Source organism: Simochromis diagramma, unplaced genomic scaffold, assembly GCF_900408965.1.
Source record: "Simochromis diagramma unplaced genomic scaffold, fSimDia1.1 OVJJ01000284.1, whole genome shotgun sequence".
In the NCBI taxonomy this organism is placed as follows: Eukaryota; Metazoa; Chordata; class Actinopteri; order Cichliformes; family Cichlidae; genus Simochromis; species Simochromis diagramma.
Window position 1 is genome coordinate 2,530,229 of NW_024386871.1, and position 26,811 is coordinate 2,557,039.

The 26,811-nt window shown below is 39.1% G+C and overlaps 1 protein-coding gene across 2 annotated transcripts in view; it reads left to right on the top strand.

Moving 5' to 3' along the window:
* si:ch73-72b7.1 (netrin receptor UNC5C) overlaps positions 1-26,811 on the top strand; it is a 180,307-nt gene that overhangs the window by 132,364 nt on the left and 21,132 nt on the right. The window contains exons 5-9 of one of the 2 annotated variants that reach the window (XM_040031617.1): positions 9,607-9,787; positions 12,056-12,223; positions 12,488-12,652; positions 17,837-17,893; positions 25,102-25,293. In XM_040031617.1, coding sequence (XP_039887551.1) covers positions 9,607-9,787; positions 12,056-12,223; positions 12,488-12,652; positions 17,837-17,893; positions 25,102-25,293 — 763 coding nt within the window. The remainder of the gene's footprint in view (positions 1-9,606; positions 9,788-12,055; positions 12,224-12,487; positions 12,653-17,836; positions 17,894-25,101; positions 25,294-26,811) is intronic. The other variant, XM_040031618.1, reaches the window with a different exon arrangement.

Genomic DNA, 26,811 nt, shown 5'->3' on the forward strand with positions numbered 1-26,811 from the left:
TTATTCTTCATTCCTGCTTCCCTTCCCTCCACCTCTGTCTTCCCCGACCCTCTTTCATTTGCACTCTTTTTCTTTCTTTCCTTCGTTCTTAGATGTCCTCCTTTCCTCTCTTGTTTATTTCCACTGATTAGAGCGACTGGGCTCTTGAGGACTAAGTTGGCGTGCGTGTGGCTTTGTTAAATGTCTGTGAGAGCATATGGGCATATGTGAGTGTTTGATAATGGAAACAGGCATGGTAATTACAGAGATGGCTCTATAGATGCCAAACAGAGCCAGTAATAATGAGTGTGGCACATCTGGTTGTAATGTGTCAGTGTGTCTATCTGAGTGTGTGTACTGGCTGGGGGTTGAGTGGGAAAGGGCAGTCAGACAGCTGGAGTTATATATGTTTCACCAAAGATACAAATAAGCATTTTTTGCGACAGGCATACCTTTCAAATGTCACCAAGGCATCGCGCAGACATGCCTTGATGACATTTGAAAGAGAGAGAGAGTGATTAAAGGTCATACAAGTTCCTTATAAAAGCAGCAAGTACTCAGCATCTATAGGAACTGGGTATGTTAGTGTACTTTCAGATTCCAGCCTTGGACACGTAGTCATACCAGTATTTATGTCACATCAAATCCTATTCTGAAATTACACGTACCACATACAATACAAAACTTAACATAGCTTCTGGCTCTGTAAAGTGTAGCGAATGCGTACCTTAAACTTGCATTCTTGTTAAAGGCCATCGGGGGGGCATAGCTGTGGTTGCCAAAAATATTTTAAAAGTCTTGTACAATCTAATTGGAAAACGGCCCTTGCTCTACCTTTATAAGTGCATTGTTGCCTAGTTTATGGTCTCTTTCACGATGTTGGGGCATATATTTTGATTGTTCCGAATGTCAGTTCAGTTCGATTTGATTTATTTATAAAGCATCAAATCACAACAATAGTCACCTCAAGGCAATTTATATTGTAAGGTAAAGTCTTCACAATAATGGAGAGGAAACCCCAACAATCAGATGACCCTTATGGGCAAGCACTTGGCGACAGTAGAAAGGAAAAACTCCCTTTTAACAGGAAAGAACCTCCAGCAGAACCAGGGTCATGGAGGGGCGACCATGTGCTATGAACCACTGGGAGGGAGTGGAGGGAGATGGGACAAAAGACACACCGTGGACAAATTTAATAATATCTAATGATTAAATGCAGCGTGATGTATAAACACATAGTGAGCTGGAAAAAAAAATGAGTGAAGAAGAAATACTCATTGCATCATGGGAAGCCCCCCAGCACTCTAGGCCTATTGTAGAATATCTAAAGAAGGATTCAGCTGATCCAGACTATCTAGAAAGTAGAAACCAAACTGGGAGCTTTGTCCACAGAAGATTGGCCTGACAGCTGAAGGCTCTGCCTCCCATTTTACTTTTAAATATACAAATAAACCAGCAGTCTAAGAGTGAAGTGCTCTGTTGGGGTGATGTAGTACTATGAGGTCTTTAAGATTAGATGGAGCCTAATTATTTAAAGCCTTTTATGTGAGTAAAAAGATTATAAATCCAATTCTGGATTTAACAGGGAGCCAGTCAAGAGAAGCAAGTATGGGAGAAATCTGCTGTCTCTTTGTAGTCCCTGTCAGTACTCTCGCTGCAGCATTTTTGGATCAACTTAAGGCTTTTCAGGGAGTTTTTAGAACAAACTGGTAATAATGAATTACAGTAGTCCAGCCTAGAAGTAATAAATGCATGAACTATTTTTTCATCATCACTCCGAGACGTGATGTTCCTAATTTTAGAGATATTGTGCCAAAGTATTATCCGTGATATGCTCTTTAGCTAATGACTTGAGATTGTCAGGAACGTGCAGTTTCACTTTCATACGGATTCAAAATCCCAAGATGACAAGAGCAAAATTCTTTTTCCGAAGCTTTGGAACAGAAATGTATAAACCAATAGGTGACATCACAGCAACTATGCCCATCTTTTACACTGTATATGTTAATACATGGTAATGCAAATGCACAGCAAAGACACGGTGGATAATGTCTACAGAAACCAAGAAATAAAGCTATTTCAGGCCATTCACCAATAGACTGTTTTTGGCAGCATTTTTTTTTCACTTACAAATATTACTTACCTTTAGTAGTAAATTAATCATCCCTTGTGTTTTTGATTAAGTACAAACTGGAGGCACTTGGTTAATATCAAAATCATCTGACCATAACTCAAATTATCATCTTTCCTAGACTAAAGTAATTTAGTCCACACATAGTATACAGTTTCCAAACCACATACATCTGTGTCCTGCACTTAAATAGACAAAACCAAAGCACAACATATGATATCAAATGTTCTCACTCGGAATAATCCTGCCTGGAATCCACTGGGAATATCGTTGCTGTGTGGGAAGAAACTGGAACAACTGAAGGAAACTCTTGCAGACGCGGGGAGAACATGTAAGCTTAACACAGTAAAGGTGAGGTGACAGGGCTAAACTCTGAAGAGCAATCTTCATGAATGTCTCTTTACTGTCTCTTTCCACTGACACCCAACACCCCAGTGGAAATGAAGCCTCCTGGAGCAGGTGTAGTGTGGCTTTGGATTGTTAAAACATGGAAATTGAATGCATATTTAGTCCCCACCCACACATAGGTAGGGTAATCACTATTAGAGCTCTTTAACCCACTCACATAAGGACCCAGATAATATAAGTAATCAAGGGGATAATCCTCAGCGATGAACATACATATTAACACTTCGGCATTTCACAGACACATCCAAACACACACACGGGCTCACACATGCATGGCGTACAGCTTGATTTCCGTGGTTTGACTGCAGAATCAGGTTGTAATTTAACTAGCCAATGTTGTATTCTGTCATACTCTCATTGTGCTTATTGTGCATAGATGTGTTTTTGGCTGCTCCTATTTTGAAAAATTAATGTTGTGATTCAGTGGCAGATTCTACCCATAGACCTTGTATCACTAAGCTGTTATCAGCTCCCTTATGAGACTCTTTGTAGTGGCTCTACAAAGCATGTCATATTTTAGCATTTGCCATAGATACTCTTTGTTTTGTTATCTTACTTCTTGCTCTGTGGTCTGCCATTTATTTTGCTTTTGCAAGATTTATACTGTTTCTTTTTGTGACACAATATAACTATGATGTTCCTGCTTTGCTTTTCAAAACATGCTGCACTACAGTGTAACAAAAGGCAATATATATCTCTCTCCCTTTATGCCTTGGCCTACTTTTATCTTTCATAGCATACAGGCACGTCTTTGTTCCACTGCCAAAGAAAGATGCATATCTTAATAGATTGTCATTAAATGCAATGCATTTACCTTTTCTCCTGTTTTGATTTGTTTTTAAGTTAGAAAACAGCTGAAAGTATTTGCATATTTAGATATGCTCACTCCCCAGTACAGCAATATCTATCACCACAAGTGGGTGCATTAGTGAGAGCCAGGGAAATGCAAACCTGCTTTTATCTGGTAGTCTTGCTCACAGTGTATACCTGTAGCCAAACCAATGTCAGTCTTTAGCTCCAAACGGCAAGAAAACAGGAACAAAGTGAGTGTGTAATTGTTCAGACAAAGCCTTTATCCTTTCAACAAAGAAGCCCTTTTGATTTCTTTGTCTAAAGAAAAAAGAATGGACTCTTGCTGAACTTTTTTTTCTTTTAATCCTGTTACATTTGAAACGGAGGGCATTGTTACAGCTTGTGTTTGCAAGCGTATCAAACGGTGCCTTCTGACACACTCAGGTTGTGTTTGTGATCACACTCAGAAACACTGGAAATATCTTCACACTTGCATGTATAATCACACATTTCATGTTTATGCTGATAAAAAAAACTTGTGTAAAAAAAGCCAAAATGTAACTCACAGGTAACTTTGCAGCTGGCCTTATTACATATGTATTTTGTAGGAGTTTCACTTTAAGACCATACAAATTTGGGACGAAAACACTTAAAAGAACCAGAGAAAAGTGATTTTACTAAGCTTTGCAGCAAACACTTTATTGAACTGAATTTAAAAAAAAAAAAAAAAAATCTTATTTTGCGCCTGAAATGGTTATAATAGCCGTCACTAGGCAGGTTCATTTATTTGGAATAAGAAGGGGAGAGTTTTATCAGTGTGAGTGCATACTTGGTGTGACTGGTTTTCTCAAAGCTGTAAACAAGATGCCAAAACATTGGTTGTATCATGTTAGTCTTACTGGTGCTCAGTAATACTGTTTTTTTGTTTTGCTGTTTTTTGGTTTTTTTTTTGATGAAATGGGGCAAAACCTAGATGAACTCCAGTTGGAGCATCGGGGAGAGAAGAATCTCAATATAAAACACATTCAAGGATGCATATTTTTTGTCCCTTTTTACAGTGGGCTGATTGATTTGCTAGTTTTTAGTCACACTTCTACACAGAAAGGTGCCTCAAGTGTTGTTTGCACCTTTTCTCTGCAGTGACCACACAGACCACTTTAATTTCCTTCTCTAGTGTCGGACCAGTAACATCATACTGAAATGTTTGTCAAAATGCAGCTATTGCTATGACTGAGTGTCTAAAGTGTTGCATGAGTGCATGAATCTTACAATGTTGACTTGCATATCTCCAGCCTCACACTGTACATCGCAGTAACATTAACACATGGGCGTGCGAGCTTAGAGCTAAATAATGTTTTTGTATTCTTCTACACATCAGTATTGATCCCACAGATTTATAGACACACCATCCAGCAGAATTCCTAACAGAAGATTTTGTCTATAAATAAAATAAATGTATCGATTCTCATTTATTTAAATTGCCATGCTCTTAAAACCTGCACTGTAACATTTTTGTTAGTAGATTACTCGCTCTCTCACCTTGTCTGCTCTTTCAAATTAGTATATGTATATGTAAGCTAATTTGCACTCTTCTTGGCAGAATGCTGGTCATCACTGGAACAAACTATCTGCGTCTTTGTTTATAAATCAGTGCGTCTTTGTTTATAAATCACTCTTCTGTGCACTCCCATCAGCGCTTTTTTGTGATCTCATCACACCAATCTGCCTCATTTAGTGAATTTGGCCATAATAGTTGGGATTAGGTAAGTAGCATTCATGGTTAGAGTAGGAAATAATCAATGTAAGTCAATACAATGTCCTCTTATGTGACAGAAACACCACTTTGTGTGCATGTGCATGCATGCGATTGTGTGGGAGAGAGATGAGGGTCTTTAAAGTTTTGCTCGATTGGATGTGTGCGCGGGGGAGCACGGGGGCGGGGGACGAGATAAGAAGAGAAGGCTTGAGTGAAAATTGGGGGAAAAGAAAGTTTAAAAATGAGGTGTCAATTCTAGTGTTTCATCTGGGCAAGATAAAAGAACAAAGTGAAATCAGTTTAATGTTAACTTTGATGCTCTGAACCTTTGATTCACTCACAATAATTACACTGAGACAGGTAAGCGTGCATAAACACATACTCGCACAGGCCTTAAGATTTTGCTAATCTATTTAAACACTTCGGCGTACACTATTCAGTTCAATTCATAAAATTGAGATATTAACTCAGTCTTGCAGCCACATACATTATAGAACACTTTGTGCACAAATGTAGCTGTGCTCACAGTATGAGGTCAGGAACCAAAGAGCTGCATTTACTTCTCTGCACATTAGCATAATGAACATCCGTTAAGAGATTTTGTTGAACACTAGACAGCCCTGCTAAAATATGATTACAATGTTGTGCAACAACAGATGTCAGATTATAAAACATGATAAAAAAAAAATATGACCGAGGAAAAACACAAAGTTTTTTTTTCCCCTAACTACTTGTGGTGTCGTTGCTAAAATATTCATGACATTTAAAACATTGTCAGGTACTTAACAACAGTGGCTGTGCAAGGAGGGCTAGAAATGTATTTAAAATGTGAGAGAAATTAGCAGGCAGTTTTGACATCCTGTTTTATACTGGCTTAACAACACAAGAATGATTAAATGCCACAAACGCGTCTAGGTCGTCCATCCATGTATAAAAAAAATTGCTTGGTCTTTCAGACCATCCAAAGGAAAATTAACATTAGACATGAATTCTGCCAGGCATCAGTTCATGCCCTAAGGATGAAGCCCACTTGGGTCATGCAGCAAGACAGTGATCCTAAACACACCAGCAAGTCCACCTCTGAACAACTCAAAAACTCTCCAGTCTGACCAAATTAAAGCAATTCCTGCACAGAGAAGGAGTAAAAGACTATCAGCTATCACAAAGACTTAATTGCAGTTGTTGTTGCCATTACTTTTTCACGCATGACTAGGAAGGTTTGAACAGCATTTTGCATTTACTCAGCGTTTCCTCATCTGATATTAAAGTTTGCTTTTTGACTGAAAACTTTTAATTAATACCAATATGGAAAAACTAAGAATCGGGAAAGGAACAAATACGTTTTCTCAGAACTATATCCATATATTTGAATTGTTCTACCACTCTTCTTCCAGTAACTTAAGCTCCACATTCAGTTAACCTGGGCGACCTTCTATTTGTAACGTGTTAGTTCTGGAGTTCTGTGCATGATGAGTAAAAACAAGAAAACCTTATTGTTAATAGTTCGTGTTTTTTGGCATTGCACCGTTTGCCTTAAAGCTGAGGAGATGTTAGCATTTTTATTAAGCATCTATATTTGTTATCCTCTGATATACTCTGTATACATCTCCCTGTCCATAGATGCAGAGTGCTCGCTTACTCAGTGCAAAGTTTAATGAAACACAATCACCAAAAACCTCTGCAGGTCTAAAGCTGTCACTGTACTGTTGCCTTAAATGTTTTATTCCATTATGAATTTCCTCTACTTGTATTTTATGTAAATATAACTTAATGTAAAAGAAAAGGTCACCATAAACAGCATTCAGCATTCCACTGCTTTTTTTCTGTCTATATTTAATTTGTCCATTTCTCTTGTTTTACCGGCTGCACTGAAATTGTAGCAAGCTAGAGGGAGAGAGCCTGTTTGTACGGGTTGTGAGCTTTAATGTTACGATGCACTGAAAGCCACCGTGGACTTTGACGACGCCTGAAGACTGACGCGTGTTAGACTGATGTGTGCTCTGTTGGCTTCAGACAAAGAGACCACATGTGGTGGCTATTCTACCACTGCCACTGCATCATTAGCCACAGCTGGTGTAAGACTGTGTGCATGTGTGTGAATTGCAAAGGGTGGCTGATTGGATCAAACCAACCTCAAGGGAGAATGTGTATTTGTTATTTTAACTCTCGCCCCCACGTCACCTGTCTCTCTCGGTTTACCCACACGCATTCACATGCTTCCGCTCCTATTCTGTTTCTTTTCTATAAAGTGTGTGCATGTTAGATTAACATGAATGCAAGAGGAAAAAAGCAAAAATAAACAAAAAAAACCATTCCATTGGATCATCTGGGAAATTTCAGTGTAGCAGTAAATTATAAGTATTACATGAGCATCCAAAGCACCACGAGAGACTATTTTTGTAATACAGTGAACAAGAGACTAGTTTTACCAAAACCAGTGTTACATTTGTTTGCTTAATGCCATATTTTATTCATTTTAAGCGTCCACGCTGTCTAATGGGATGTGTTGGTGATGGCTAATTTGTTGATCCAGGTTTTCAAACTCATTTCCACACACAACCCAGTATGATCTCAAGTGGGCCAGACCAGCAAAATCACTGCATAATATCCTACAAAAAGAAATGCTTCCCTTTCTTTTACTGTGCAGAAAACATTGATGAACAGCTTGACATGTCTTGAGAAAATAAATGTCTTTCAGACAATTTATTTTTCCCCACGTTTAATAAATCTGTCATTATAAAGAAACGCTGCTGTCTTAACTTAAAGAAACACATTAGTGGGACTTTTGGCACTGCTGTCTTACTTCAGTGTGGTATGGCAGGGCACGGGCAATTTCTTTGTCAGGAATGAAGCTGCAAAACTGACACTGATTCAAAACTGTGGCTCAGATGAAATTACCACTGTCACAGCACGCTCCATTCATAATGGCATTACAACAGAATTTTTCCTAGTGCAGGATACAAAGAAAATATAAATATATCAAAGAATTCGTGTTTGGACCATTTACTGGAATAGTTCTGCATATTATACACATGTATGTATATGTATATACATGTTCTACAGTAGATCATAACTACTTAACTTAACTATTTCATGATTTGGTTTGTATTGCATTACATTAAGTCTATTGAATAATTTGTATCTCTTGTGGCAATGCTTCAAAATAAGTCATAGTCAAATCATTGCTTCCTGTGACCACAGCACTTCTTATATCATAAATAAAAAGAGATCCAAATAGTCTGTTTTATGCAGCAAATGTAATTTCTATTGGTTTTTTCCTTTGCCCAGAAAAGAACACATTGTTTTATACCTTTACAGTATGAGGACAAGCTTATCGTTTGACTGTAAATAAATGTTTTTGTTCGTTTGGCTTAGTCTTTTTCTCTGTATAACCTTTATGTTGTAATGGAAGCTGAAAGGTCACACAGCATCTCACTTAAGATTGAGAATTCACAGCTACATTGCACCCCATGACCAAAGAGTACTACTGAATCTGATTCAGAACTGGGTGGAAAAACTGAGAATAACAGTGGAGAGTGAGTAAACGGCAAACTGAAGAATAACAATGAATTTCCTCTTTTCTACATCTGAGATATCCATTTCCTAATGCGAAGGGAGGAGGAAATTAAACAAGATGAATTAAACAACACAGCTTGGACATTTATGTGCCTGCCATAAAGCTTGGACAGGCTGAATTTATGAGGGTTTGGTCCAGTAAATACAGCACTCGGGAAATCTGATTAGGCTCATAAATAGAATAGTTTCCCGCTGTCCTACCCTTCACCCAAAGTACCTTTCGAAAGCATATGTTTGGGCATTTTCCTTTTCTTTACAGCCACCCAAGGGTTCCTTGTTGTTAAGGGCCCACTGTAAGTGAGGGTCATTCAGATTTCAAGTGTTTAATTCCTGTGACTTGGTGCGTGAGCAGCTTCCTGGTATTTCATTATGCACAATCAGTCTTATTATTGTTTCCTGCCTCATAAAACACATTAATTTGCTTGTAAATTTGTAATCTGTAATCTCAAGGATTTATTCATGAGAGCGGTTTGGGTTACTTACAGTACAAGATGAAGCATGAGAGATCATAAGACAGATTAGGGAGCCGCTAACGGGCGTCCTGTCCTTCAGCTGCTTATTTATTTATTTATTTCCTTTGACTATTGAATATGGCATGTTCTCAAAGCTTTTCCTCATTGAACCATCAAAAAAGATGACAGCAGCACGCTTTCTAAGTCCTACATCACTCCTAAAAGTTTCTAAAAACAAGATTAAACCCAAGAAAGCTTTAATATTTGTATTCTTATTTTATCCTCTGGATCAGTTATGAAAAGAAGATTTGAACTTAATATTATAATTTCCTCTACAGGGAGTATGTGTTGCAAAAAAGGCGTCGCTATAACTTACTAGATATCTTGTCAAATTTAAATTCTTTCACTTCATGGCAGTAATAAACTTGTCCTCTGTAAAATGTCTCTTTGCTTATCATTGGTGTAGAAAAGACATTGTCCTCACCTCCATTTACCCTCTGACTGTCCCCTAGGTGGAGTGGTTAAAGAATGAAGAGGTAATCGACCCGGCGGAGGACAGAAACTTCTATATCACTATTGACCACAACCTGATCATCAAGCAGGCGCGTCTCTCTGACACAGCCAACTACACGTGTGTGGCCAAGAATATAGTGGCCAAAAGACGAAGCACTACAGCTACCGTTATTGTTTATGGTAAGTTTGTCGGTATGTCTTTCTGTGTGTGTAGGGGTGTGTGTGTGTGTGGCTACAAAAGCTGTAACAATAGGATTTGGCTTATACATATTTTTAATGTGTGCTCTAAACTTTTTCATTTCTGATGTTAGAAATATAATGATATGACACCTTTTTTAATGCTTTCTTCAGTTATATCGAGTCTCTGATCAGCGAAGCCAGCCCCCATCTGCCATGTGAAATTAGCTCTACTGCCGTGCCAACACTTCCTCTTCGCGATTGTCTTGATATTCTCACCTCACCCTTGACCTCACCCAATTAAAGCCCTCCGATCCTGCCTTTAGTTCTAAATTAGAACATGTGGGCTTTCCACATGTTCCCACTTTCTGCCAAGATTCCCAGCTCTGCATAGATAAAGCAGCATATGGCATAATAATAGCTGTGAAAATCAACAACAAAAAACATCTTTAAATAGCTCGCTAAACTTCTGGTTCTCTTCTAGTGTTGCTTTGTCTAGAAGCTGAGAGGAAAGAGTTTGTTTGGTGGAGGCCCATGCCTTATACAACTTAATTTTTCTCCCCCTCCCCCCCACACTCTCTCTCTCTCTCTCTCTCTCTCTCTCACACACACACACACACACACACACACACACACACACACACACACACACACACACACACACACACACGCAGTGTTTCTCTCAAAATATAACACTGACTCCATTCACCAGCAGGAGTGTTTCAATCAAAATAACTGAGCATGTGTGCCTGTTCGATACAGACAGCAAGAGATGGAGTGGTTTGACACTGATGTATCCTTACAAAAATAGATTGTTCAATCTGTGGTTCAATCTTCTCGGCTCCACTAGGGCCTGGCTGACACTGTTGACAAGGTGAAACAGTAGTGGAAAAAACACAGGAGGGGGGGAAAAATGAAGCAACTATAGAAAGAAGGGCGAGAGGTAAGGTGAGGTAGGGGAGAACAGCGGAAGACAACAACTGAGTGAGGAAGAAAAAAGTCTAAAAGCTGAAGGAAATGCATGACAAAAGTGTCTGTGTGTGATTTACTGGTTACTTTCTGATGATTCATTTCTAATTAGGTCTTAGGCAAGGAGTGGGCACTGTCCACTGGGCTGAGACAGAGCTGTCGAGATGCAGCAGTGGAATTTCTACCCACTCCACCCCTCCAGATGCCAACTCTCTCTCATTCTAACTTTATAGCTGATTTCTCTCCTGCTGCCTGTCTAGTCTGCTCTTATCTTTGTCTGCACTGTCCTGCCACATTTTCTCTTGAAACACAGAAACAATAATGCCAAACAACAAAGAAACAGCTAGGTCTAATTACAGGAGGATGCAGATGCATTTTACAGCAGCACAAATGAAAGACATTAGGCAAAAAGAAAGAGACAAAGGAGGTGAAGAGTTTCAAAGAAATCATGGAAAACAAACCGCAGGATTCATCCAGCAGCAGTTCATCTCTCTCTCTCTCTCTCTCTCTCTCTCTCTCTCTCTCTCTTTCTCCCCTACGCCGGGTTAAGCAATTTCCGAGCCCCATGATAACTGGTCATTTAACATGTGTTTAGCCAGCTATACAGCTTAATGTGTTTGCATATTTGTGTCAGTCTGTGCCCTTCAGTGGGAATATTTCTGAATGTAAGCACAGCGGTGGAAAATCATGCTGCAGTAGCTGCAGGCTACTTGAAGGGATGCAGATTGTCTGTGTAGTTTTGATGTTCAGGAAAATCCAGCTCTTTTGCTTAAATTTCAACTCAGCTTCCAGACACATGCAGCCTTCTCTAAGATAATTATTTCAATAATAATAATTATTTTAAAATCACGGATTGCATCATCATCATTTTTTTTTAATTATCTCAGACAATCTACAACATATTCACTGATTCAAGTAGTCATAAAGATTGAGTTCAACTTATTTTATTGACTGTATCTACATACAGTATTAAGCTATAGAAAGCTATAGAAATCTTCAGTCACTAAGGAAAATGTGCATTCCCCAGCTGGTTGGAGAGTGTATTTTCTCGAGGTTGCTGCACCACCTTAGCAACCAGTGGTTGCCAGCTAATCTCTAGGCCTGTGTGACTAGGCCCTAAGATTCCCATCGTTCCAAATCATGGTCAATATAATAGCGCCAAGCTCTGGGACACATGGATGAGTGGACCACAGATACCCAGAAACCCTTGCTAATATGGTATCTTCAAGAGGGTGGGCGTTACATAGTTAAGAAGTGGATAAAACACTGTATTCATTAAGGGACTGATCTCTGTTTCTGCAGTGAATGGGGGCTGGTCGACATGGACAGAGTGGTCTCCATGTAACAGCCGTTGTGGAAGAGGTTTCCAGAAAAGAACCAGGAGCTGCACTAACCCTGCCCCTCTCAATGGAGGACTGCCTTGTGACGGACAGGCTATACACAAACTGCCCTGCACCACACTGTGCACTGGTATTCTGTTCTATTCAAGACTGTTTCATTTAGAATACTTCTTTCCATAATACATCCTTGCATATTGTATCTGTATACATTTGGGCTATTTTTTGTCCTGTGCTCAGCTTCTGCATTCAATTTCTGTCTTTTTATGTGTGTACTCTCCCATGCCACATTTTACAGTGTTTAGGAAATAATTGAATCCGTTATCTTCAGTCTCCTCCTTCTAAACCCTCTTTTTTTCCGTCTCTCATTCCCGTGGTCCCCATCCGTTCCCTCTAGTGGATGGTGTCTGGACAGATTGGAGCAAGTGGTCAGCCTGTGGAACAGAGTGTACACAGTGGAGGAGGAGGGAGTGCAACAATCCAGCTCCCAAGAATGGTGGAAAGGACTGCGAGGGTCTCGTCCTCCAGTCTCAAAACTGTACTGATGGACTCTGTATGCAAAGTAAGTGGATAAATAAGGTTCGGAAGCACTGACATATCTCTTCTAAATGCATTGTGTATCATATATTAAATATAGCTATGAACAATCAATAGGCCAAAATAAACAAATGTCTAGCAGTGTCTGGTTCAAATAACAATTGATTGTGCAGGAATCGACCCTAATTAGGCAGACCAATGAATGTTGACACATGGTCAGATTGTTAGCCTAAGGCAGAAGTCTTGGTGAGTGAAGTGTAACGTGACCATTACTGGGTTCATTTTGAAAATCATATCCATCCATTAAAAAAAAAAAAATCATAGTTCCATATTTTATAGGTAAAATTAAGAATAGAAATACAATTGCAATATTCAACATAACTGTCTCTTTATTGTAGAAACTATAAACTGCAATTTATCAGGTATACTAGCTGGTATACTACTACTATTATATGTGCAAAGCTAAGTTAATGAAATTGATTCTCGAAGAACACTGAGAGATCTATGCTTGTTGTCACATATCCCATCTTGCAATGAGCAATGAGTATGCCGATTCTAGCCAATGTCTTACAGTGTCTGTTTTTGAGAAGAATTGATTTTACGGAGAGCTGACCTTTAATAAGCCAGGCCATTTGTTGTTGACAATGTGTTCAAAAACCTTTGCCCATGAACAGAAGCCAGAGTGAGTGAAGCTTAGGAAGACAATTAATGGCTTCATTTAAACCAGTCAAAATACCTGCTCTGTATACTGTTTTTAAGGCACATAGTAACACCAATATTTGGAGATTAAAAAAGCTGACATAATGGGCAAATTATTTTTTTTTTTTTTTATTTTTTATTTTTTATTTTTTTTTATCTGCAGTCTCCTCAAAAAATTGATTCCTGATTTGGTTTAAACATATGTGGAAAAACTGTTTCTTACCTGTGCAGTTGGGCAGCTTCTCTTCATTACTTTCATCGCTTCCTTCATTTCACCATTCATCCTCCTGTTCCTTACATTTATGTCAACATTTTAAGCCTTTTCCTCTCTGCCCCTCTAGTTTTATACCTTTGTCTGCTAGCTAGTGATTTGCTCCTTCTCAGCCCTCCACTTTCTGCCTTTGTGTGGAGATTTATGAGAGGGTTTTGAATGACTTTATTAACCTTCCACTTACCACTTTCATGTCCATTACCTCAGTCAAAAACACTTGCTTCACAAGGAAAGTAATGATAAATAATGATGTGGAACAATCATCGAACCCCCCCCCCCCAACGCTTCTGACATCATAAATCACAAATCTTAAAATTACATGAAAAACGTGGGCTGAGTCATAATCTTACAAGCAGCAGCAGCTTTTTTCCAAGATGGAGGCAATTTTGTTTGTTGATTTGTTAGAATGGCGCTTCTTACTCCATGTGCTCAGAGTAACTGGCAGACAAGCATGTAACATACTACAGAGTGAGACAGGGGCATGACAGTGTATAAATGTTCTGGAAAGGCAGACATACAGACTCATTTTCACATTTCAGTTCTCAGTTTTCTCAGCTGTGAAAATTATTTGTGGCTTATCGATAAAAATAGGGAGAATCTTTCTGCTCGTCTTGAGTTGATTCACAAAAACTAAGTACTCTAAGAAACTTTAGAAGTAACCTGATGATAAATACTGTAGATTGACAATGATACTGGACCAAACCAGGAGGTCATGGGGCCACTCAGCGACATGTGCATTTGAACACCAGAACTTTTCCTTCAAGTTTTTTTCTTAATTGTTTTCTTTTTAAGGAGAAAAGAGCCTCACCTGTTCAAAGCATGGTCTCAGCCAGCGTACCATAGGTGTCCCGGGATACATCTAACTGTGATCGAGACAAGAGTTGCAAAAAAGGTTTAATTAAACTGTAGATTATAATCTGACTGTATGGGTTATGAACATACAAAATATCTGTTTGTAGCTTACTGCTGGGTAATAGGCTTAGGCTATTGTTACAGCTGGCTACGGTTCAGGAAATAGACTACCAATCAGAAAGTCAGTGGTTCGATCCCTGGCTTCTTCAGTCCACATTTCAAAGCGTCCTTGGTTGGAGTACTGAACTCAAAATGAGCCCTAATGTCTCCGTCAGAGTGTGACTGTGTGCACGATAGTTAGAAAAGCACTTTAAAGCAGCATGGAATAAAGCACAGAGTGAATGTGACTTGTAGTAAAAACTGCCTTGAGTGCTCAGTTAGTGGAGAAATGTGCTATATTCAGCAAGTAGCAGTCCATTTACAGTCTGAGATAACACATATCTGGATTGCTAAACAGCAGTTCAGATGTGCCGTATTTACAGAAATTATACCTCAACTTTTATTATTTTTTTCCCTGAATCACTTGGTTATGTTATGCATGTTCACGTTAACATAATGTCATCATCTTGCTGAATTTTATCATCAAAGTGTTTTTTAAACAAGTGAGCTTTTTATTGCAGGTTTTGATAATTTTAAATGTACTTAAATTTACTCTCAGTGAAGCATTTCTGATTCTTTTCAGGGAAAATATATGTACTTTATCACTGAACACAAAAGCCTCCAGCTGGAGTTGTTACTTGCGCGAGCATCTTCTTTCAACAGCAAGAATGGAGTGAATAGTAGTGATGATTCAATAGATGGGCTATGCCATGAGCAATGGAATAATATGATATAATTCCCTAAAAAAAGCTTTGCAGTAGGCATAGTATTGACAAATCTTACTCTAGCTGCAACATGGTGCATTGTATACCCAACTCCAATCCATTTAAGAGATTCCCTGTAGCCTATAAGGTATGGCCCCAGAATATGGGATAAAACCAAGGGAAGTATAAGCTTAGGTTCATTTCCTGTAATTGATTTCCTGTCTTTAAAACGGCTGCTCAAAGATGGGTTTATGCCAGCACTAATGTTTCTACTGTTTTCTATGCATTAACAGTAATCCATGAACGTGTATTAGAAGGAGATTCTGCATGCAAAGCATTTTTCAGATACTATATTTGTGGTATATTTGAAAGGCCTGGAGTGATTCCTGCTGGTTTATGAACGACAGCTCTTTTAAAATGTGGCCTTTAAGCAGCAGTTCATTAGTATGACAGGGCAGTTCTTATTTGCTGCCTTTAAAGACTTTAAATTGTAACTCTGAGGTTTTCAGGTCTGATAATTTATTCTCAGTGATTGTGCTGGGGGTGCAGTATTTTAGATAGTGGTCTGTAATTGACTTGGTGCTCAACCATACTTTACTCTACACTCCCTCTTTTTCTCTTTTTCGGTCGCGTCTACCATCTCTTGCTTTCTTTTTTTTTTTATAAAGTTATTCAACCCTGAGAGGCATAAATCCATTTGACCTTACTTCTTTGCAGCATGGAGTGACTTCTCTTTGTTTTTGTTTGTTTCATTTTCTTTATCTCTAAGTTATACGCATGCATGCCTGAGTGTTTGAGTCTTTCAGGGGTTTTGGAGCCGTTTGTGTTGTTTTATATGTTCTGGCCGTTTGGCATTTCTCTGACACATTGATCAGGATTCTTGGAACGGATTCACTCAGACCTCCACTGTGCCATCCTTGAGTGCATAATATTTTACTCACTGCCTGCTCTGTGAGCACACACACGTGTATGAATGCAGATGCTACTGTACTTAAAAGTACCCGGAGGCTCTGGCAGTTATGTAATCTAGTGTTTGGATAAAACACTCAGGTGTGGGTTGTATCACGCAAAACGATGAGCAGTGTCAGCAAGTACTACACAGCATCAAACAACCCATCTCCCCATTGAGAGCCCTGTTCTTCCCCTTTGTGTTCCTTCTTGTTGTGGCTACATTGTCTTATTGTTTCTAACCCAGCATGCTAGCTGTTTGCTGCTCCTTGTCTAAAAGCTTTGCCCTCATCCACTGTGCTGTTTTTTCTCTCCATCGTGCTCGTGTTGGGTCTTTCTGAATCATTTTAAGCTTCATTTTACACCCACCATATTTTCATTGTTATTATTTGTTTGAACAATTGCTTTATAATTGAAGTATGATACATTTTTATCACAGCGTGCTGCTGCTACTATAATCACTGATTCAGATGTTAATCATTGTGACATTTTGTTGCAGTCAACCAAATGCAGCCAGTTGCTTGTTGTCCTACGCCCATGCAAATTCAAGTATGAAACCTAAATTCCTGGGCTATGTAGCCCAGCCCACCTGTACAGCTAAAGCAAAACACCACATTAAGCCTGTCATTTGTCTTGCTGTTTGTTTATATGTGCTTTTCACCCCACTTAACCTCGCCAATGTTTCTCGCTTTTTAGTGCTGAATCAGTGTTCCACGATCAGCTGGTCTGGCAAGAACCTTTTAAGCACACCATGTAGCTATGTTGGCTTTATCAATTATACACCAGCGCTTCAATTATACATCAGTACATGAGTGGTTTATCTGTGTCATAGACCTTCTGTCTGCCACAACTAAGTGAACCACTCAGAATGACACAGCAGTAACTGAATGCATCCAGGCTTCTTCATGATAAGATAAGAAAGATAAGATTTATTTTTTTAATCCCAAAAGTTTCGAAATTGTTGTGTTGCAGGAGACAGACACAGGGAAACAGTGTAGCTTCTTATGAAATAAAAATGAAGACCTTATCGAGAAAAAATGCCACAGAAAGTTTAAAAAAAATGTACAGAAGGAGCTTAAAAAAGTAGAAAATACAAAAAAGTTAAGAGCCTATTAAATTAAAACCTATATATAATGTAATATGTAAAGCATCTGTTCTTGTCGCAGCAGAGCTGAAACAGATGCCAGACTAAAGTGCTACTGCCATTCAGCAAGCAATGCTGGTCACCCTGTTATAATCCATAGCATTCACCATGAGCACAAATATCTACGAATTCAAAGTAAATTCAAAGAGGAACATCAACAGAGGGGAACAAAATTCTCTTGATTGACGATAGCTAGCACTTCCATCTTTAGGCCACTTACATGTACCATAGCTGAGAGTACACCGATTTTCACAGCCGGTGCAGTCTTTCCACATTTCGTCTTACTGCTCAGATTTGTGTGAAGATCCTGATGCACAATGAAAGTCTCAATGTGGTCTGTATGTTTTCATTCAACCTCGATTTTAAAGAAAGAGCAAAAAAAAAAAAGTCTAGCTCAAGGTCTGTGTCCTGTGATGTTGGTCTTATTTTGTTTTGTTTTTCTTTTCCCTTCATCCATCATTCCACCATCCCTTTTCTTTTTCCCATCCCAAGGTTCATTGTTTCAGAAGTCCACTGAGTCCAAAGAAAAGAATGAATTGGGAATTCCATGTAAGTCAATGTTTTCTGTTTTACCACCATCCATTTTTCTTTTGTCTTACTCATCTCAGTGTTTCTCTGATTGAGCATTGACCTTTGGCTCATGCTTTCTCTTTTATTGTTTCATGTCATTTTATATTACCGGATAAGAGCTCTGCTGATGTCTTACATCTGTTGCCTTGATGTACAATCAACTTGCTGTGCTTATCAAGGAAGTCTGAAAGCACAGTAAAGTCTACAGACAGCAGCATTAGCAGTTCTGAAATGTAACCCTGCTCTTAGACAAAGGAAATAGTGGTGGTATCTTTGTTTTGTTGCATACTGGTCCCTATACAGATTTTACTTTACAGGTTTTAACTTACAGTTTTATCCTCTACATTTCTTTCTGGGTGTGCATGTCAGTGTGTTTCCATCCTTTAAATTACAAGCGAATGCTGCAAAACTGTACTGATGTATAATTAAAATCTATCCTCGAAGGATGAGCAGTTCTAGCTATGGGCAGAGTTTTGATGCCATTGCAGTACATTTGAACTGAACCAGAAACAGTGGACAGATTCTACATACAACATACAAAAAAGTTAACCCGCAGACTTAAGGTTATGGAATTATGCGTTGAAACATGGTTTCATGCTTTTATTTTGTGTAGCTTTACATTGTATTTGTCTTGTAATGGACATCTAGTTAAACATAACCAGCCTTCCACGATTGCAGGAGGTACCTCTTGCAAAGACTACCCCGTAACAGTGACAGTTTCCGTTCATTAACTCGATTCTTTCCTTTGTTTTGTCTTATAGCAGTGAATCGATTCAGCATCAGTTTACTTGACTCACAATTTGTGAGTTTGTTGCAGCGGTTGCCGTTTGGAGAGTAGCCAGCCAGCTTTGAATCATTGCCAAAGTAGGCAATTTGCCTTCGTTCTGAACACTTACTTTGTGTTTACAAGCTTATTGGCTCTCATAGAGCTCAGTGCGCTTCAGCAATGGACCCCGAACTAGTTCAGATTTTCAATCAGTTCTACTGAATTGACCCCTTCTCCTTTAGTGATAATTTACAGGAAGGCACAAGATTACCTGGCAAGGGTATTACTATTTCAAGAGGTATGGGTGCTTCTTAATGAGTAATGAAAAGAATGAATAATGAATGAAAGGATTTAATAAATATATTAATCAGTTTTACTTGCTATCCTACTTCTTTATTCCACACTGCTTTTGATTTTCCGCCACCCTTTTCTTTCCATCTCACTTACTATTACTTATATAACAACAGAATTTACTACACGATAATGAAGGAGACAGAAATTGAGAGGTGCAAGAGGCAAAAGGACCTCTGCCACTTGTTATTACTCTGCTTTTTACTTCTCATTGCAGGGGCTCTCGTTTTATCTTCAAAGCGATCTACGTGTTTCTCTTATGTGTTCTAATGACTCTCGTTCAGGCTCTGCTGCAGCAGTTTTATCCTACGGTGCTTTGTTAGATGACTAGTCCTAGATGGATCAAGACATGGAGAGAGCTAAAAATGAGACAAAAACAGTCATACCTCATTTAACAGATTGCTACAGTGTTTCATTCAAAAATGCAGGCAGGAACGTAAGCTGTGGGAAGCTTTGAGAGCCACTAATCACCAAACTGATCCTGCTTTCCCCGAGTATCATTACAGTTGCGGCTTCATCATATAATTTAATTTTTGACAGTTTTTTTAAATCCAGTTTATATTTCATAAGTGTAGTTGTGCTGATACTGATGTGTCCTATTGCCCACAGTATATGAGTAATTTCTTTTTTGTTTTCTTTTTTATTCTTTTTTTGGGTTATTATTATTTTAGTTTCCCCTTCATAGTTAATTTAACTTGCCATAGCATCCAAGCCAAGTAAGAGACTAAATAATCATGAACAGGTGCTGACATTTCTCTTTTCAAAACATCCTTCTCAGCCATTTTTCTCTGATTAGAAATCCAGTCCCAATAAAGCTGCTTTTCTCTGCTCCCTTATTAACAGGGTGTCACCACAACAGGTAGCTCTACTCTGTTTAATTTGGCTGATTTTTACACTGGTCGCCCTTCCTGATGCAACTCCAAAAGAATCTCAGACTCCTCCTTGGTGAAACCTGGGCTTTTTTCCTTGTTAGGTGAATATATAAACCACTATACCAAGAAGCCATGGTTTAATAACTTACAGAGTAGATTTACCTTAACAACATCCGTCAGTCACACCTATGATAGGTTTCACAATGAAATCCCTTGTCATTCCTTATGGTTGCATTGCATTCACTGTTGACAGCTTCACAAGGACAGCTGATGGCTGATCAGCTCTTATCTCAGGGTGGTTCATAAATAGAGGCTGAAAAGCTCAAAAAGCAAATGTCAGCAAAATTATTATAATTTGAACGGCTTCATTATGCATTTGTATTGTACCTTGTTTGTTTTGTGAATATGTGATTTAGCCATCGTGTGAAAAGAGAGATTGGTAGTATTTTATTATTCATAACTGTGGCCAGGATACACTGAGAGAGGTCATAATGTCCCATTCAGTTACACTTCATTAAATATCAGCAATTACACTGTGTTACAGGGTTAAAGAATGCATGAGCTCTAATGACTTTCCTTGCAAACTTTGTTGTAGTTATAGAATTACACCTTCTGGCTTTATTGCCTTCCGAGTGATTCCATATTTTATTTCTTGACACTTTTAACCATTAAGTTTTTTTCCCCAACCATTCTTGAAGCACAGACACATTTAGAAATGACTGCTCACTCTCTTTCGCCCCCCCTTTCAATCACCCCTGACAGTTACTTAGAACAGATGCATCTGCCAGGAGTTGGTGTTGGTGTCCGCATGTTTGTGCCAAGCAAGATCAAAAAGGCAGTTGAATGAGTTTCAAGTAGTGATTGTCCACAGTTCTGCTTTGGATGCAGATCACAGAAAAGATAGAGATGACTTAATCTGAGTTATCCTTGTTTCCCCCTTCTTTAAATCCTCGCTGTGGCAGATTGGACAGACTCCGAGAATGACAAAAAGCTGGGCCAATTGATAGACAGTGATCCGTGCTGAGTGATGGTGGACCGGGGCTTCCGTTCCGCTAGCCCATGTGTGTTATCGACCGGATGTAAAACTGAGTCTGTGTATAATTCTCCAAATTCCTGGGTCTCCAGGTTTGTTCACATGTAAGCATGTGTTGTGTACAGTGCCAACACTGGCTGATGCATTTGGTTCCACACTACATGTCACTAAACCCTCAGAGATAAAGTCAGTTCAGCTGCAGCAGCTATGATGCAATGAGTCGCTCAAATCTTGCTCCCAAAACAAAAAAGCAATGTTGGCAAAATCACCTTGGCTTTGCAGCTAAGCCGCATTTGACATTACACACATACTGTGAGCACAAAATAAATATGTACAATTTAAGGTATAACTATTGTGCAAAACAACTACATAAGAGTAAAATATTTTACATTTTGTGCCATTCTTTAATAAAATCTAACATCAGAATCAAATACCGAGGTCCACCAAAGCATTACCAATTGGAAATACATTCACAAAATTACACTTTTAGACCCCAAATGGGAGTTATGTCTCCACAATTCAACTGTATGAGCACACTAATGCCTCCAAAATGTGTACAAACCAAGCATTCCCACACCACTGTCAAATCTTTAACCACTTGCATGTATATCTGTTGTGTGTGCGTGTGTGCATGTGTGTGGCCTATATATTATTATTAGTGTGTGCATATGTGTGTCTCCTGACCTTTAGAAGATTCTGTCTTCTATAGAGAGGCTGTCAGGTAGCACTTGCCGGAACATCACAGATGAGGTGTTTAAATGTTTGTCTTCCTTCCCAGGTGATTTAGTCATTATTTAAGTCATTTCAGGTCTTTCTGTTGAAAGGTACATATTTTTAATCTAAATCCAATTTAGCTGGCCGTGATGGTGATTGTGTTGAACATGAAACTGCTTGTCAGGTGCAGGGGAGGGGGTATCAGGTAAGGGAGAAAAGGCGCAGGAAATAGACATGTCCGTTTATGCGTATCTGTCTATGCATTCACTGTGACCCATAAAAGTGAATATTGGTGTGCATCTATCAGTCCTTAGTCAGACTGCACTCTCTTCAGTTCCTTTTTTTAGTCACAATCATGTCAGAAAAGTGTGGCCTATTATGCAGTTAGTCAGACAACAAAAGAGCATCAGAATTACAGAAAAGGCAGTTTTCAGCCCAAGCAGCACTTTGTGTTTTATGTGAAAGCACAATGAAAATGAAAGACTAAAGAAACAGATGCATACAGAGAGCTTAGACAACTTGAGTGCCCAAGAAAAGATACTGTGCATTAGTGCTTTTTTTCACATTTCTAAAATTGTCATTGTCACTGGGAGAGAACATGGGACACAATATGCATTTTATTACTTAGCTCAAATTTTTAAAAAGGTCTATTTATTGAGAAAGGTGTATTTTCGCTCTTTTAAATGTCTTTTTTCATAATAAAAAAAAGACACACTGGGGTTTTGAATAGTCTATGAAATAAGTGACAACTTTGGAATCAGTTCTGTTCATTTACTTTAAAAATGGTCGTCTTTGTATGAGTCTCACTAAGCACCATTTATAAGTGCAAGTTAGTCATATTGTGATGGTTATGTGTAAGTAGAAATAAAAAGACAAATCTAGGACAAAAAAGGGAACGAATAAAAAAAAAACATTTGGTATCAAGCAGTTGTATGTAGGTTACTCAGGCAGGTGGAAGCTCTAATGGGACATGTTGTTTCATTCATCTACAAATCAAACAGATGGAAACAGAGGGAGTCAGAGAGAGGTGTGACTTACTGAGGGAGCGAAAGATGTAAAGGGGACGGGATATAAACTGATAGAGAGTGAAGAAAGGCTTTTAAGTCCACTGAGATAAAAACAAGTTACAGTCAGTGCATACACACAAACACACAGATGCACTCAAACATACATTTATATTTTGAGAACACAGCAGGCTATAGCCTAGTTAAAGTGTCCCAAACCACTGTAGGAGACTGGGATAAGTGAGCTGAGAAGTGATGCTTCTTGAGGCTTTCTGACTTTGCATGTGCTGTGAAGTTCTAGACCTTCAACTTAAAGTAGACACAAGATAAAGTTTCTTTTAATAGATGGGGATGATGATGATCATAATTAAGATCAGGGAATTGGTACTTAAGAGGATTATCCAATTCTATTCCCCTTTGGCAATTGCAAGGACCTTGATAACAGGGCATCTTTACACAGCAAGGAAGTTGGGGCATCGGGGAATTTTCGACAGGCAACATCAGAATGAAAACTGGTAACTGCATGTCACAAAGCCTATTTGAGGTAGACTTTGAAGATTTAAAGGTGGTGCTCTGCGTCTGTGCTAAATCTGAAGAGCAGATATTTGGCAGCTATAGCAAACAGCCACAGTGCTGTAAATCTTGTCGTTAAACACAGATCGGAGGTTGTAAACGCAAATTATAGGAATGATTTTTTCCCCTCTGCCACAGTGTGGCTTGTGTGACACACGAGGCGCGGTCTTTCCGAAGTCGATCTAGACAGCAGCATTCAGTCAGTGAGACCGTTCGTGTGGAGGCAGGGGCGATGCTTTAGTCCACGGCAATATTGACTGATCTGCAGAAGGTTGTCTCTGTTAACTGATTCGTTGTGTTCTCTATAAATGGCAGGAGAAGGAAAAATAGCTACAAGTGACATATTCACGCTATAGGCTCACACCTTATGATGCAGTTTACTGTTATGTGAGACAAAGTGAACGTCTCTATGTTCTGTTGTGAAATATTTTGTTTTAAAAATGATCAAAAGCTTCTAGTGGGATGGTCAACATTGTGGTGTTTGCCAAAAAGGTCAGAATCATATTTTTTGTAATGAACAAAGTGCCCAGAGAGACCTTGTTCACATCTCTCTTGAACTTAACTTTTAAAAAAGGGGGAAAGCCTGACCCTCGTGTTCGGTTCTCGAGGGACACTAAAAGTGGCTCATAGCTCCCTCAAGTGGCAAGTGAGTAACCAGCAGCGTCACAGATGACCTCTCCTCTGTGAATATGTGCATCGTGTGTTAGCATGTGTAAGCGTGAATGTTTGTGTGCCACCATCAAAGGATTCTTTCATGCATAATCAAGTTCGTGCTTTATGAACATGTTCTGATGCGACAACAGCAAATCCTTTAGCAAATGACTCAGGCTGTTTGTAGCTAAAAGCCTGTTATCTGCCTCTCAACTTTAAGGGTGGATTAAAAGCAGGATTCCTATACTTTTCAGTTTTCTTAATAGCTGCAGACAAATCCCCTCCCACCCGCTACACAGGACATGATTATGAGCAGTTCTTTAACAGTGAGAGTACACTAAGAGTTTCTCAGGCACTTTCATATTAAATATGTAGGCTTGTTTGTTTTGCTGCTTTGAAGTTCAAGTGCATTCCTACTTCCTTTGCCTGCTTTGCTGTTATCTCCTCTCCTCTGCTTCTTTCCTTTCCTCGCCATTTCACTGTCTTCTCTCTTCGCTCTCCTTTGACTTTATCAGCCAGCCTCTTACTCTCCTTTCAGTTCATTTCTATTCACTTGCACTCTCCATATGTGTTTTCTGTCCACAGATTGCCTTTCCTTCCAATTACATCCTCATCTTCATCCCCAGCGATCTCGTTTCCTTTCATCCTTTTCTCATTTCTTCTCCTCTTCATCCTTAAGTGTGTCACATACCTTTTACCATCTGCATCAACCATCAGTTAAAAATTTAGATCCGTCTTCTGCTTCAAGATGTGCCTCATGAATGACAGTTTAACCATTGTTCCAGCCAGAGTACAACTGAAAATGGCTGTTAGGACCCCCCTGTAAAATAATTAACAGCCTTATTAAGTTTCAAGAGTTGGTAATTTTCTTTTTTTTTTATGCAAGGTGTCTTTGTCTGTGTAGACAAATTATTATATTACACGAGCTGGAGGGCTGTTTGAAAGGTTCAGTTGAAATGAAACCCATAGTACTTGTCCTTTGAGTCTGAATTGAAGTATGAGGTAAAAGTGAAACTGTCAAACACAAATTACGAATGACAGACTCATAAAAGTATTTTATTCTCTGTTAGCACCCTACTGCCCCACAAGTATTATCTAAGTTGTTTATAGCCACTTACATTTCTGATGTACAGTTTCTCCTAAGAAGGTATTTAAAGTATGAATGGGTCTTGATTCATCAGTACTTGTCTAACATGGTCTTCTTCTCTCTCGTTCCCCTCCAGCTGCCCCGAGTACAGATGATGTGGCGCTCTATGTGGGGATAGTGATCGCAGTGATTATGTGCCTGGTCATCTCCGTCATCGTGGCGCTCTTTGTCTATCGCAAGACGCACCGCGACTTTGACTCTGACATCATTGACACATCGGCACTAAATGGAGGCTTCCAGTCTGTTAATATCAAGACAGCCAGATCAGGTAATGAGCGTTTGACATTTGATTCTGAGGGGAAATACAGAAACTCTATACAGAATGTTTACAGTATATCTATCTATATATATTTATATGCATCCAACACAAGTTTAAAAGCAATTTCGTTCTTCTTCTCCGACGCAACGGTGTCTTTCTAAAGAAAAAAATGTATTACAATAAAGACAGTACAGCAAGTTCAATCATTTTCTTTATAAACCACCTTGAAGTGGTGTTTAAATGCAGTGGAATGATTTAGCCTGTGCAGCTGCCTCAATGGTCCATCAATATTGGTATGACAGCCAAACAGAAACACTACAATGGTTGGAGACAGAATCAGGGTCAGCTGGAACTCTTTCAAGTTGACTTATGTGATGTACTTATTTATATTCACTGTATTGCCCTCATAGATGGCAATCAGCACACCCTCAATGTCAAAACAAAACGTTTTTCTATGTAAAGCTACAGATTTTGTCAAAGAAGGCTGGTGGCTTTGAAGAGAACTTTAGTTCCTCTCCAGACAGAGCTGTCTGTTTGGCAGGATAAAGAGGAAAAATCTATCTTGGTTGCTCCAAAATCCAGTTTCAGTCAGGTTACATACAACCTTGCTTCAAAATATCCCTGCTATGCTCACTTTAAACCGATTCTGAAGGCTACTCGGGCTAGTCGGATAATTGCTGTTAAGTAGGAACTTGACAGCAAGGGTCTGCCTACCTTATGCTCTCTCAAAGAGAGCACTAGAAGTTGTCCTAGAGTATCACTATAGCCAATGATTGATACAATAGAGGGATAAATACACAGAGAGACTGATAGAAAACAACAGATATGACCATTTGTCAATTGAAATATTGTTGTGTGTCCCATCCACTTTAGAGCTTTGACACTAGTATCATTTTGTTTCATTTCTCTGCTTCCTCTGATGGTTTGGATTAATCTCTTTCCACCTGACACTGCTCTCCTCCATCAAAGAGTCTCTCTCTGTCACTCTCATTCTGCTCTTCACTTTTTCCCCCTCGACCTTCATATCTGCACATTCAGTTCAATCATATTTCCTGTTTATCAGCATCCTCCTCCCTTCATCCCAGTCTCCATGTCTCTGTCTTCCCATAGCTATGTGACTCCAGCCACAACAGACACTCCCTCATGTTTATCTTCCTTTTAAAATGGAGCTATATTTCACTGTCTGCTGTCTGTATTGTCATTTCTTCCTCTCTGCACACGTCCACAGAGTTAAAAGCTTACTGGAAAAGCCAGGAAGAGGAAGGGAATTTGTATTAATCAGGTGTCAGTCCAAAGATGCCATTAGGTCGGGTTATTCTTGTAGAAAGAAATGACATAAACACCTTGATTTAAGATCTCTTAACACAGACCTGCACAAACGCAGTAAAAGTTCGCCTACGTGAAGCGAGTAGATCCTACAGCCAGACATGTATTCATACATTTCCACAACTTTGAATGAAACACTCTAAAAGAAACTAAGCAAACGCTCAGTCTGTTTTCATCATAGTCAGCTGCACTTTATGGTCT